Raw genomic sequence first — 15,174 nt, 5'->3', positions numbered from 1 at the left:
TTTATGGCATATCTAGTCACACAGATATGGCCTATGAAGAATAGTTTCATCCAAATACATACATGGTCTAGATCCTATTCACAGTTATAGACTGTTGTGTAGTTTACTACTGATATCAGATACGATTTTCTACTGTTTCAATGTGGACATTAATCCATCTTTATTCAAACAACTATGAAACAGTCTCCAACCTGGTATCGTTCCATGGCGGCCAACAAAAAAGTAAAAGAGATAGCAGTGGCAGCAATGGCATGAGTTGACGGCATGCCATATTCAGCTTCTACTCTAGTCTCCAGCTTCACCACTGGAGGACAGGAGGGTCGAGGCCACTTTAGAAGATCTTTAGAAGCTTGACCTATGTACATGACAATCTGAAAGACAAAATTCACATGTTAACCCTACAGAAACATACGATTAGCTGCCAACCATTAGATAAAATGTACACAGGGAAAACTATAGCCTATATGTAAATATTAGTGGTCCAAAGATGAACCTGCAGACCAACCTCAATATTGTATTGAGTGAGTGCAAATATATCCCTAAAGGTACCTTCACACATAACGATATTGTTAACGATATCGTTGCTATTTGTGACGTAGCAACGATATCGTTAATGAAATCGTTATGTGTGACAGCGACCAACGATCAGGCCCCTGCTGGGAGATCGTTGGTCGCTGAATAAAGTCCAGAACTTTATTTCGTCGCTGGACTCCCTGGAGACATCGCTGGATCGGCGTGTGTGACACCGATCCAGCGATGTCTTCACTGGTAACCAGGGTAAACATCGGGTAACTAAGCGCAGGGCCGCGCTTAGTAACCCGATGTTTACCCTGGTTACCATGCTAAAAGTAAAAAATAACAAACACTAGATACTTACCTACCGCTGTCTGTCCTCCAGCGCTGTGCTCTGCACTCCTCCTGTACTGGCTGTGAGCCGGAAAGCAGAGCGGTGACGTCACCGCTCTGCTTTCCGGCTCCCAGACAGTACAGGAGGAGAGCAGAGAAGCAGAGCGCAGCGCTGGAGGACAGACAGCGGTAGGTAAGTATCTAGTGTTTGTTTTTTTTTACTTTTAGGATGGTAACCAGGGTAAACATCGGGTTACTAAGCGCGGCCCTGCGCTTAGTTACCCGATGTTTACCCTGGTTACCGGCATCGTTGGTCGCTGGAGAGCGGTCTGTGTGACAGCTCTCCAGCGACCAAACAGCGACGCTGCAGCGATCCGGATCGTTGTCGGTATCGCTGCAGCGTCGCTTAATGTGAAGTGGCCTTAAGCCTATAGCCGAATACATTTTATCTAGCCACATAATGTTTTAGTTTTGGGTCATAGACATTAAAAGATTAGGATTTCCATAGGATATTGGATTTAGGTGTCATAAAGATGTTATTTTTTGCTTTACAAATAAACGCTTTGGATCACTAAAATCAATCTCAAACACTCTTGGTAATTAGTTTGCCAGGAGAGCCCAATTAAAGAAAAACAACTAAAGGCCCCTTCACATTAAGCGACGCTGCAGCGATACAGACAACGATCCGGATCGCTGCAGCGTCGCTGTTTGGTCGCTGGAGAGCTGTCACACAGACCGCTCTCCAGCGACCAACGATGCCGGTAACCAGGGTAAACATCGGGTAACTAAGCGCAGGGCCGCGCTTAGTAACCCGATGTTTACCCTGGTTACCATGCTAAAAGTAAAAAAAAAACAAACACTACATACTTACCTACCGCTGTCTGTCCTCCAGCGCTGCGCTCTGCTTCTCTGCTCTCCTCCTGTACTGTCTGTGAGCCGGAAAGCAGAGCGGTGACGTCACCGCTCTGCTTTCCGGCTCACAGACAGTACAGGAGGAGTGCAGAGCACAGCGCTGGAGGACAGACAGCGGTAGGTAAGTATGTAGTGTTTGTTTTTTTTTACTTTTAGCATGGTAACCAGGGTAAACATCGGGTTACTAAGCGCGGCCCTGCGCTTAGTTACCCGATGTTTACCCTGGTTACCAGTGAAGACATCGCTGGATCGGTGTCACACACGCCGATCCAGCGATGTCTGCGGGGAGTCCAGCGACCAAATAAAGTTCTGGACTTTATTCAGCGACCAACGATCTCCCAGCAGGGGCCTGATCGTTGGTCGCTGTCACACATAACGATTTCATTAACGATATCGTTGCTACATCACAAATAGCAACGATATCGTTAACAATATCGTTATGTGTGAAGGTACCTTTAATGGGAATCTTTCACCAGATTTTTGCTCCATATGAGAGCAGCATAATGTAGGAGGATAGACCACAATTCCAGTGATGCGTCACTTACTGAGCTGCTTGCTGTCCTTTTGATAAAATCATGGATTTATCAGCTGCAGCTCTATCAGTTCTCTGGATGCTGAGCTCTGTATAACCCCACCTATACTTCTGATTTGCTGCTTCCTGTTTACACTGTACATGGGCAGAAAGCAGCCAATCATTGGTTTGGCGGGGTTATACAGAGCTCATGAATATGAAGGACTTCCTGGCAACAGGTTTACTAGTCCTCTAGTGACCTACTGCTGCGGAAGCAGTGATTTTATCTAATCTACACTAAACAGCCCAATAAGTGATGTATTTATGGAATCAGGATCTATGGCTCTACATTAGGCTACTCTCAGATTAGCTGGCAAAAACCTAGTGACAGATTCCCTTTAAGAAGGATGTTCCATGTTATCAAGCAGGCCACAAGCTTCAAACAATATGAGAAAGAAAAAGGATCTCTCTGCAGCCGAATTCATCAAATAGCTAAATTCCTTAGATATTTCATGAAAACTTATGCGTGATCATCATATTGTGAAGAGGTTTGTGGTGGATACAGAGCACAGATGGGTTCATGCAGATAAAGGCATAATGAGAAAGATTTCTGCCAGACTAATTTATCAAATTAAGAGAGCAGCTACTAAACTACCATTACAAAGCAGCAAACAGTTACAGTAATTGAATCTGCTGGTGCCTCTGGAGTTCTGCAAACCTCAAGGTGCAGAATCCTCCAGAGGTTTGCACTTGTGCATAAATCTATCTACTATTCGGCCACCCCTAAACAGTTCTCACAAGCAGAAACAGTTGCAGTCAACCCAGACATACTTGAAGACTAATTTTAAAAGCAGTCTTATTTACTGATGAGTGCTGTGCTACCCTGGATGGTCCAGATGGATTGAGTGGTGGATGGCCACCATTTGCGAGCAGGGATGAGACGTCAGTAAGGAGGTTTTGGAGCCATGTTTACGGTCCCTGAAGGTGTGAGAATGAATTTGGCTAAGGATATATAGAGTTTCTTATTGACCACTTTCTTCCATAGTACAAAAAGAAGAACCGTGCCATCAGTAGCAAAATCATCTACCTCTGCGTCATTAGCTGATATGGGCATAAAAGAAGAGAAAGTCATGGCTTGGCCACCCTGACCTCAACCCTATCTCATACCCTCAAGCTAAAGATCCATGAGGGTATGAGACAGTTCACATCAGAAAAGAAGCTCCTGGAGGCTATTCTGACATCCTGCAAAGAAATTCAAGCAGAAACTATCCAAAAACTGAAGTTTTCAACATCTTTATCAAATTATGTAGATTAAGGAATTGAAGGTAAACTGATTAAATTTGCTAATGACACAAAGGTAGTAGGGACAGCCAATACTAGAGAAGAGAGAGGATGAAAAAGATCTAAGCAAAATGGAACTGTGCGCAGCAACTAACAGAATGGTTTTTAACCAGGAGAAATGCAAATTCCTACATCTGGGCAAAAAAAAAAGCATATACAGAATGGGAGGAGCAGCAACAGCACGAGGGAAAAAGATTTGGGTACACTAATAGATCACAGATTGCACATGAGTCAACAGTGTGATGCTGCAGCAAAAAAGGCAAACCGTTCTGGGATGTATTAACAGAAGCATACAGTCTAGAACACGTGAAGTAATTACCCCCTCTACTCCTCCTTGGTCAGACCTCTTAAGGAATACTGTGTCCAGTTCTGGGCACCACATTTTAAAAATGACATGAACAAATTGTAGCAAGTTCAGAGAAGAGCTACCAGAATGGTGATCAAACTGCAAACAATATCACATGATGAATGGTTAGAGGATTTGAGAATGTTTAACTTGCAAAAGAGAAGACAGAGGATACTTAATATCTGTCTACAAATATCTCAAGGGCTGTCACATTGTAGCGGGATCAGCTTCATTTTCATTTGTACAAAGAAAGACTAGAAGCAATGGGATGAAACTCAAAGGGAGAAGATACAGATTAGAATATTAGAAAAAAACTTTTTGACAGTGAGGGTGATCAATAAGTCAAACAGGCTGCCACGAGAAGTGGCGAGTTCTCCTTCAATGGAAGTCTTCAAACAGAGGTTGGACAGACATCTGTCTGAGATGGTTTAGTGAATCCTGCATTGAGTGGGGGGGTTGGACACAATGACCCAGGAGGTCCCTTACAACTCTAACATTCTGTGATTCTATGATTCTATAAGTTAAATGAATGCAAGAATTGTGAAGGTGACATCAATGAAGGGTTCTATGTTAACATGTAACTTGGCCTGTTAAGAGGTTTTTGATTGAAAAAAAACTTTAGATTTCAGTAAATGTGACCTCTGTGCCCAATGGTGAGATCTGGCCCTGGAATCATAAAAAATGAATTATTTCTTAGCTCAGAGTTAACACCAGGAATAAAACAAGCCAAATGGGACATGTAACACCTTACGTGTTATAAAATAGTTTTTTTTCATTTCTTGTTTCCGATGTTGGATCTCATCACCTTTTCCCACATTATTTGCTCGGGGATGCCGACCCCGAAGATCCTTACACTGGACACTCCCCGAATCCATGGACATTTCATCACAGTTTTTTGAGAAGATGTTTTTCTTTTCCTTTGATTGTTTGATAGAAATGGATTGATGCAAAAATTAATGACCCAAAAATAACACAATAATTGTAATTCTGGAAAATCACCACATTTAAGCAGGTGGAGATCAATACTATCTTGATTCATCTAAGATATGGAACTTAGATGATCAAGAAGAATCCTTACCATTGTTATAACCAGCATTTATTGACCATAGGTTTAAAGAGCTTGATGATCCAAATACACGACATTTTTTTAATGTTTATCATTTTCTCCATTCGATTCTTAGAGAAGGTCAAGTGGCCAGATCACTTCTAACCTTATTATGACCTGAGTACGCTTGTTCATATAGGTTTCCCTTTGACCACATTTCTCTGTTCTGATCAATACTTTCTATTGATTTCCAAAGGATATTTATCTGCAATTGTGATGTGAAGGTGACAAATATCCTACGTAACCATAATGACTGGGCCACTTCGCCTTCTGTGTGGCCAAACCCTACTGCCAATTAATACAAGGTGCCTACAGGTTTAATAAGACATGTGGTCAACAGACAGAAGATTATAACTAACAGCAGATGGTTCAGCAGATTGTATTAAATTTATTATAACAGGAGTAGAAATTCACAAATGCAGGGTGTACGTATCAGTCGCCAAGAAAGACTCTCTCTCCAACCACTTTTATCCATGTACATAATGTTACACATGGTCAGGATAGCCAACTCCCACCATTATTTTTTCTATTAACGGGGATCTGTCTCCCCGAAAACAGAGGTTACATTCATATAAAGGGACTTGGACACTATGAAAATCATCATTGTGATACAGATTTTAATTTTGTTTTATGTAAAAAAAAAAAAAAAAGTTTATTACACAAACAAATGAAGGGAATTTGGTGTACCCTCAGAGTGACAGGAGCTCGGTGTACTTTCATCGGATCAAAATACCAATGATCTCTTCTCCCGTTGTGGTGATTGACACCCATGCATCCTGCTCATGCCAACACTGCAGGAGCAGAAAAAACATCCACAATGTCAGAGTGTGGGTGCTGTCTGGTCATCGGTTGCCCTTTGCTGTGCGGTCCTGTGTGCTGCAAGCGGCTGCTGCAGACAGAATCGGGGGATCAGACAGTGCCCACACACAATGACATTATGTGAGCTCTCAGCTCCTGCAGGGATGAGGATTCAATACAGACAGTGCTCCTTGGAGTGCCATCAATAATAAGGGGAGGAGCGAAGGAGGGCAATTTAGCAGGCAAAACCGTGCACCGAGCACTTGGCCACACCAAGGGTGCACTGAGGAGCCCTCATTTACATAAGCAATTTTTTTTTGCATAAAACAAGATAAATAAAATTTACAGGTATAAGTATAAACCAAAATAGAAATCAGTTGAACTAGCAAAAAAAATGTATAGGAGCCAAGCATCAAAGGTATTTGCAAAACCATAGCCCCGAATAAAAATGATACTTGTACTGTGTATAAAAATAACTAGAGGCAGCACTCAGTGTAAAATCTGAAATGATTGATATTTATTGGACCCAAGGCAACTTTTTGGTTCACACTATGAATAGTGATGAGCGAATATACTTGTTACTCGAGATTTCCCGAGCAACCAGGCAACCCCCACATGTACTTATACTGGCTAACAGATGTAAATCATTCAGCTGCGGCAAGAAAAACTAAAACTCCGAGCACTAAAAAATACTCAGAGGACCCCAGAGCATGCTCGAGAAATCTCCAGTAACGAGTATTCGCTCATCACTAACTATGAACTAAAATGCTTGCACACGGACCAATAAATATCAATCGCTTTTCCACTTTATCTACCTGGAGTGCTGCCTATACTAATTTTATATACATTAGGTATGATTTTTATAGGGGTCAAGTTCTCTATATAAATGTATACATTTTTAGTTTTTGGGGGGACCGACCCCCTTTATGAAAAATTATATCAGTCTATGAGGGTTTACAAATGTAAAATGATAAAAGATTGTACAGGTCCTTCTCAAAAAATTAGCATATAGTGTTAAATTTCATTATTTACCATAATGTAATGATTACAATTAAACTTTCATATATTATAGATTCATTATCCACCAACTGAAATTTGTCAGGTCTTTTATTGTTTTAATACTGATGATTTTGGCATACAACTCCTGATAACCCAAAAAACCTGTCTCAATAAATTAGCATATTTCACCCATCCAATCAAATAAAAGTGTTTTTTAATAACAAACAAAAAAACCAACAAATAATAATGTTCAGTTATGCACTCAATACTTGGTCGGGAATCCTTTGGCAGAAATGACTGCTTCAATGCGGCGTGGCATGGAGGCAATCAGCCTGTGACACTGCTGAGATGTTATGGAGGCCCAGGATGCTTCAATAGCGGCCTTAAGCTCATCCAGAGTGTTGGGTCTTGCGTCTCTCAACTTTCTCTTCACAATATCCCACAGATTCTCTATGGGGTTCAGGTCAGGAGAGTTGGCAGGCCAATTGAGCACAGTAATACCATGGTCAGTAAACCATTTACCAGTGGTTTTGGCACTGTGAGCAGGTGCCAGGTCGTGCTGAAAAATGAAATCTTCATCTCCATAAAGCATTTCAGCCGATGGAAGCATGAAGTGCTCCAAAATCTCCTGATAGCTAGCTGCATTGACCCTGCCCTTGATGAAACACAGTGGACCAACACCAGCAGCTGACATGGCACCCCACACCATCACTGACTGTGGGTACTTGACACTGGACTTCAGGCATTTTGGCATTTCCTTCTCCCCAGTCTTCCTCCAGACTCTGGCACCTTGATTTCCGAATGACATGCAAAATTTGCTTTCATCAGAAAAAAGTACTTGGGACCACTTAGCAACAGTCCAGTGCTGCTTCTCTGTAGCCCAGGTCAGGCGCCTCTGCCGCTGTTTATGGTTCAAAAGTGGCTTTACCTGGGGAATGCGGCACCTGTAGCCCATTTCCTGCACACGCCTGTGCACGGTGGCTCTGGATGTTTCCACACCAGACTCAGTCCACTGCTTCCTCAGGTTCCCCAAGGTCTGGAATCGGTCCTTCTCCACAATCTTCCTCAGGGTCCGGTCTCCTCTTCTCGTTGTACAGCGTTTTCTGCCACATTGTTTCCTTCCAACAGACTTACCATTGAGGTGCCTTGATACAGCACTCTGGGAACAGCCTATTTGTTGAGAAATTTCTTTCTGGGTCTTACCCTCTTGCTTGAGGGTGTCAATGATGGCCTTCTTGACATCTGTCAGGTCGCTAGTCTTACCCATGATGGGGGTTTTGATTAATGAACCAGGCAGGGAGTTTATAAAAGCCTCAGGTATCTTTTGCATGTGTTTAGAGTTAATTAGTTGATTCAGAAGATTAGGGTAATAGGTCGTTTAGAGAACCTTTTCTTGATATGCTAATTTATTGAGACAGGTTTTTTGGGTTATCAGGAGTTGTATGCCAAAATCATCAGTATTAAAACAATAAAAGACCTGACAAATTTCAGTTGGTGGATAATGAATCTATAATATATGAAAGTTTAATTGTAATGATTACATTATGGTAAATAATGAAATTTAACACTATATGCTAATTTTTTGAGAAGGACCTGTATATATGGAGGGAACCTATTTGATACATGCAGCTCTGGCAAAAATTAAGAGACCATCACATCAAAACCCTGTCATGGGCAGCCCAATGTCCAGACCGGAACCCCATTGAAAACCTCTGGAATGTAATCAAGAGGATGATGGATCGTCACAAGCCATCAAACAAAGAATTGCTTACATTTTTGCACCAGAAGCAGCGTGAAAGACTGGTGGAAAGCATGCCAAGACACATGAAAGCTGGGATTAAAAATCATGGTTATTCCACAAAATATTGATTTCTGAACTCTTCCTGAGTTAAAACATTAGTATTGTTGTTTCTAAATGATTATGAACTTGTTTTCTTTGCATTATTGGAGGTCTGAAAGCACTGCGTTTTTGTTTTTTTTTGTTTTTTTTGTTTTGACCATTTCTCCTTTTCAGAAAAAAAAAATACACAAAATGTATTGCTTGGATATTCGGAGACATGTCAGGAGTTTATAGAATAAATAGAATGGTCCTTTCAGCCCCTGCTATTCATCTATAATTAATGACAATCTTTTATAACTGTCAAGTACGTGGTCGTGGAACCACAGTGCCACTGTGTGAGGAGAGCCTGGAGCGGCATGACTAAGCGACCACCTAGTTCTTCACTAGAGCCCCAGTGGACGCCAGGTACCACTCCAGGACAGGCCCCAGAGCTGTAACAGCTGACCCCCAAAAGGGGTGTGGGGAAGCAGGGATGGATTTGGAGAGTCAGGACAGCCAAAAACTGGATAGCTGCAGGACGGATACTGCACGGCTGATTAACAGAACGGTGCTGGAATACAGGAACAGAGAGAGCAAATGTCAGGAACGCAAAACGGACAGGTGCGGGCTCACAGGAGCAGGCCCAGACTGGACAGGTGAGGGCCGCGGAACAGGTGTGGACAAGGTGGATCGGGACCGGGACTTGGTATAGGCAGGATGGAATCAGGAACAGGCTCAGACAGGACGAACAGACTCAGGATCAGGAGGATGGACGGGAAAACAGATGTAGATACAGGCAGCACGCACTGAAACAGGATCAGGAAGCACGGATACAGGGACCTTACAGCTAGGCACACTTGTAACAAACTAGAGGCTGAAGTTGCTAAGGCACCTTCCTATAGGGGAGCGTGCCTTAAATACATGATATCTCTCAGCCATTGGCTGGAGACATTTTTCAGAAGTGCGCACTGCACCTTTAAAAGGCGGGGAGTGCGCGTTCTCTAAGAACACTCCCAGGAGACCTAGGCATCATATGCAGGCCATAGAAGGAAATAGACGCTGTGGGGATCGGAGCAGGGTGGACATGTGAGGGAGCACGCCGGTGCCCCTACTGAGAAAATTCAGGAAAAATCGTGCAGATGCTGCTCTAACAATAATTTTCTACATCATGTCATTTCTCAGTTATTTTCCTTAGACATTTATAATTAAATTGACAACTGGGTGTCACCATTTCCTTGAGAAAAATAAAATAGCAGGAAACATTGGCAAGTGTAAAAAGCAAATAAAACACTACAAATTGTATTTTCTTTTAAGAGTGAAGTCTCTAAAGAAACAAAAATCAATTTAGGTTATATTTAAAGAGAATATATCAGCAGGCTTTTGCTAGGTAATCTGGGGACAGCATGAGGTAGGGGTTAAAGCACAAGTTTCAGCGATGTGTCACATGTCCAGCTGTGTGGTGTTTACAAACGCTGAAGGTTTTATCACCTGGTGAGCATCATTGTCTGGACTACATCAGCATATGCATGTTGGTCTGACTCCAACCCCTCCTGTGATAAGCAGCTCACTGTCTATAAACAATGCATATACAGAGCCTGGGGGCAGCTTTCTCAGCTCTGCTGCATGATAACTCTAAGAGCTCTGTGTGAAAACGGCTGCACCCAGTAATGTAAGTGATATATGGTTGGATTCAGGGTCTGTCTGCCTACATCAGGCTGCTCTCAGATGAAGTACAAAAACCTGCTGGCAGTTTCCCTTCAATGAGGCATCCTCTGTGGCACAGGGAGGAGTAATAGGCTTCGCATTAGTGGATGAATAAATGCTATGATGCCTCTATAGATCTATTGATGTCACAAATAATCCAAGAATTGCCAATTTGTCGACACTACATGAACAATACACATACTGTATACAGTCACGAGCTCATTAGCAGGGCAATTCTATGCCAGATGATCATTAGCTCATTGCCACATTTATTCGTCCATCTTTAACCTTAGCTGGATTCAAGAGATGGGCAATTCACAGCGAGACGAGCATATTCCCTGCATAGAACGCATAGGAAGAAGCCTTTGGCTGCGACTCCGGTACCTCCAACAGACGTTTCTATGGTAACAGAACCAGAGAAGACTCTGGGCTGACGAAGTGGCTAAAAATAAGTCTGGCTGTAGAAGGAGAAACATAGGAAGCGAGGGAGATCAGGCATAGACTGGAAAGCAGACGGCCGCATCCCTGTGTGCGTGGTAATGGCGTAGGTATGGGGCGACCTGGCGTGCCCATAGCTGTGCGTGCACAAGGACATGAGAAGCATTAGAAAAGGATTCTGCAGCCACGGGCAGACGGTCACGATAGGAAATAGGCAGGTACACTAGTAGATTCCATACTAAATATACTCAGTAGAAAATTAGGAAATTCAGAAGGGTTTGTATTGTAGAACTTTTCTCTCTTTGTTTTATTTTTATTTCCTGTATATAATTCCATAAAACAAAAAAAAACAGAAAACACTTAAAACTATTCAAATTTCAAGGTTGCTTCATGCTGTGCTGAGGAACGCTTCACTCCCATGTCTGATTATTTTCTGCTTGTTGATGGGCGGTGTGCTGCTAAATCAGGGGTCCCCAACTCCAGTCCTCAAGGCCCACCAACATGTCATGTTTTCAGGATTTCCTTAGTCTTGCCCAGGTAATAATTGCATCACCTGTGCAATGCAAAGGAAATCCTGAAAACATGACATGTTGGTGGGCCTTGAGGACTGGAGTTGGGGACCTCTGTGCAGCTAAATGACTGACCATCCAGACCATGGGCGGCCCAAAATGAGCGTTCTCCAATGTTGCTGTGTAAGGCCATGTTCACACGTTGTGTTTTTGATGCATTTTTCTCTGCAGGCAAAACCTGTTCTGTTTGCCCTAAAGAAGATGCTTAGAAAAAGAAGGTTTTGCTGCTCATTATTTGTGTCATTTTCTACAGTACATGTTTAATAATGTTCATTTTATTCAGCAAAAGGCATGGCTTCGTTTTTGCAGCAGTTTTGCATTCTCATTGCTTCCCAATTTCTCAGTGGTGAAAAAGACACTGCAAAAATCTTGAAATAAGTGACACGCTTCAGTTTTGAAAAAAACACAGCTGTTTTTCTATTCACTCAGGAAAAAAAACAAAAAAAGCAATCATGTGCAGGAACTTTCTGAATTCTTACTGCATTTGCTAATATTGTAAAAAACAGCTTTTAATTTGTGTAAAAAGCCACAAAAAATGCTGCAAAAACATAAAGTGTGAATATGACCTAAAACAGCTTTTCCACTAGCGCATTGGGAGGTCCGAAGAGACTTTAAAGCTGGTCAGGTCCAGCCATCAGAGCAGTTTTCCGCATGTAAAGTAGGACCAGCCCCTGTAAGCCCTATGCTATAGCGTACTATAAAGCTGTATACAAGTCCCCATTTCGCGCTCCATAACACAAAAAGTAACTTCTATTATAGTCACCCATGCGGCGGTCCGGTCCAATGAGCATCTCTGGTCTTGATCAAGCGCCTCTTCTCTTCTTGCGATCGCCATCCTCCTCCTTGCTTCATGTGGATGACACATCCTACCTCACCACCTCCATCATGCACCTGCGCAGGCGAACTTCTCTATGCCCTGCCAAGGGCAGAGCAAAGTATTGCAGAGCGCATGCGCCGGCGCTCTTCGACCTTTCCCAGTGCATGCTCATTACAATACTTTGCTCTGCCCTCAGCAGGGCAAAAAGAGAGGTGTGCCTGGGCAGGTGCGTGACCCTATGTGGATGACGTAGGACGCAACATCCACACAAAGCATGGAAGTACAGCAATTCCAAGAAGAGATCAAGAAGACCAGTGACGACCACATAGGAGAATGTAATAAAAGCTATTTCTTGTGTTATGCAGACTTATATGCAGCCTTATAGAATGCTGTGAAATCGGGCTTACGAGGGCTGGCCCTACTTTACATGGGAAAAACCTGGTGACAGGTGGGTTTTTTTTTTTTTTTTAAGAGGTTCAATTTATTATTGGCTGCTTTGTGCCATTTTCCTGGCATCATAAGTCGGATAAATAGTGCAACTATTTCCACGTTTCGCCACTATTCAAGAGTAGGTTCTGGGATGACTGGTTAATTGCACTAGCAATTAGTCCCAATAGCAGGCGCAGATTTCTGGTTTGACTATCCTTATGCCCGAAATTGAAGAGCCATAATATTAGATAGTATATCAATATTGGGGGTAAAAGTGATTTTACAGGTCCTTAATATTGATCAGCTATTCTTAGGAACTGGCACATCTTTGTACTTTGTGTTGTGGCCACGATTGGTACTCCAGGTCACTGGAATGGGAGGGCGATGAGTGCGGCAGTACCAATATCGGCCAGTACACAAAGCACAGAGCTGTGCCACTTCACGTGGTATCCTAGCCTCTCAATCGACCAGCTAGTCAGACCTCCACAAATCTGATATTGATGGGTTTGGACCAGATTGTAGGTGGTTACTGCCTTCTGATACAACAATATAATCGGAGTAAATGGATCAATATTCTGGACATAGAAAACATACATATAATTCTGATAGATAATAATCATCTACTTTCTATGAACCATCTACTATGATACTATAATTGTCTAAGGGTCACTTCCGTCTGTCCTTCTTTCTTTCTGTCACGGTTATTTATTTGCTGATTGGTCTCGCCAGCTGCCTGTCATGGCTGCCGGGACCAATCAGCGACGGGCACAGTCTGGAAAAAAATGGCCGCCCCCTAGTCCCCGCAGTCAGTGCCTGTCGCCCGCATACTCCCCTCCAGTCACCGCTAACACAGGGTTAATGCCGGCGGTAACGGACCGCGTTATGCCGCGGGTAACGCACTCCGTTACCGCCGCTATTAACCCTGTGTGTCACCAACTTTTTACTATTGACGCTGCCTATGCGGCATCAATAGTAAAAAATGTAATGTTAAAAATAATTTAAAAAAAATAAACCTGCTATACTCACCCTCTGTAGTCCGCTGAGCCGCTCCCGCCGGCCGCCATCTTCCGCTGCAGTTTCCGGTGGCAAAGATGGTATGGCAGAAGGACCTGCCATGACGTCACGGTCATGTGACCGCGACGTTATCACAGGTCCTGCGCTCATACTAACGCTGGGACCGGAAGCTGCCGTGGACTACAAGGGGCCTTCGGAAAGGTGAGTATATGTTTATTTTTTATTTTTTCACCTGTGACAAACCTGGCTGGGCAATATACTACGTAGCTGGGCAATATACTATGTGACTGGCCGATATACTACGTGGCTTTGTGATGTATACTACTTCGCTGTGCAATATACTACGTGACTGGGCAATATACTACGTGGCTGGGCAATATACTACGTGACTGGCCAATATACTACGTGGCTCTGTGCTGTATACTACTTCGCTGTGCAATATACTATGTGGCTCTGTGCTGTATACTACATCACTCGGCAATATACTACGTAACTGGGCAATATACTACGTGGCTGTGCGATATACTACGTGACTGGGCAATATACTACGTGACTGGGCAATATACTACGTGACTGGGCAATATACTACGTGACTGGGCAATATACTACGTGGCTGGGCAATATACTACGTCACTGGGCAATATACTACGTCACTGGGCAATATACTATGTGGCTGGACAATACAGTTAGGGCCAGAAATATTTGGACAGTGACACAATTTTCGCGATTTGGGCTCTGCATGCCACCACATTGGATTTGAAATGAAACCTCTGCAACAGAATTCAAGTGCAGATTGTAACGTTTAATTTGAAGGGTTGAACAAAAATATCTGATAGAAAATGTAGGAATTGTACACATTTCTTTACAAACACTCCACATTTTAGGAGGTCAAAAGTAATTGGACAAATAAACATAACCCAAACAAAATATTTTTATTTTCAATATTTTGTTGCAAATCCTTTGGAGGCAATCACTGCCTTAAGTCTGGAACCCATGGACATCACCAAACGCTGGGTTTCCTCCTTCTTAATGCTTTGCCAGGCCTTTACAGCCGCAGCCTTCAGGTCTTGCTTGTTTGTGGGTCTTTCCGTCTTAAGTCTGGATTTGAGCAAGTGAAATGCATGCTCAATTGGGTTTAGATCTGGAGATTGACTTGGCCATTGCAGAATGTTCCACTTTTTGGCACTCATGAACTCCTGGGTAGCTTTGGCTGTATGCTTGGGGTCATTGTCCATCTGTACTATGAAGCGCCGTCCAATCAACTTTGCAGCATTTGGCTGAATCTGGGCTGAAAGTATATCCCGGTACACTTCAGAATTCATCCGGCTACTCGTCTGCTCTTATGTCATCAATAAACACAAGTGACCCAGTGCCATTGAAAGCCATGCATGCCCATGCCATCACGTTGCCTCCACCATGTTTTACAGAGGATGTGGTGTGCCTTGGATCATGTGCCGTTCCCTTTCTTCTCCAAACTTTTTTCTTCCCATCATTCTGGTACAGGTTGATCTTTGTCTCATCTGTCC

The 15,174-nt window shown here is 43.0% G+C and overlaps 1 protein-coding gene across 2 annotated transcripts in view; it reads right to left on the bottom strand.

Annotated features, from left to right (window-relative positions):
• The window catches only part of SGPP2 (sphingosine-1-phosphate phosphatase 2), an 81,934-nt gene that overhangs the window by 12,073 nt on the left and 54,687 nt on the right, over positions 1–15,174 (bottom strand). For both annotated transcript variants that reach the window (XM_069727664.1, XM_069727663.1), the window contains one exon: positions 192–371. In XM_069727664.1, the coding sequence (XP_069583765.1) occupies positions 192–371 (180 nt within the window). The remainder of the gene's footprint in view (positions 1–191; positions 372–15,174) is intronic.

The sequence above is a fragment of the Ranitomeya imitator genome, chromosome 5, assembly GCF_032444005.1.
Source record: "Ranitomeya imitator isolate aRanImi1 chromosome 5, aRanImi1.pri, whole genome shotgun sequence".
Lineage (NCBI taxonomy): Eukaryota > Metazoa > Chordata > Amphibia > Anura > Dendrobatidae > Ranitomeya > Ranitomeya imitator.
Note: the sequence above shows the minus strand (reverse complement) of the source record. Positions and strands in the feature narration are given on the sequence as shown.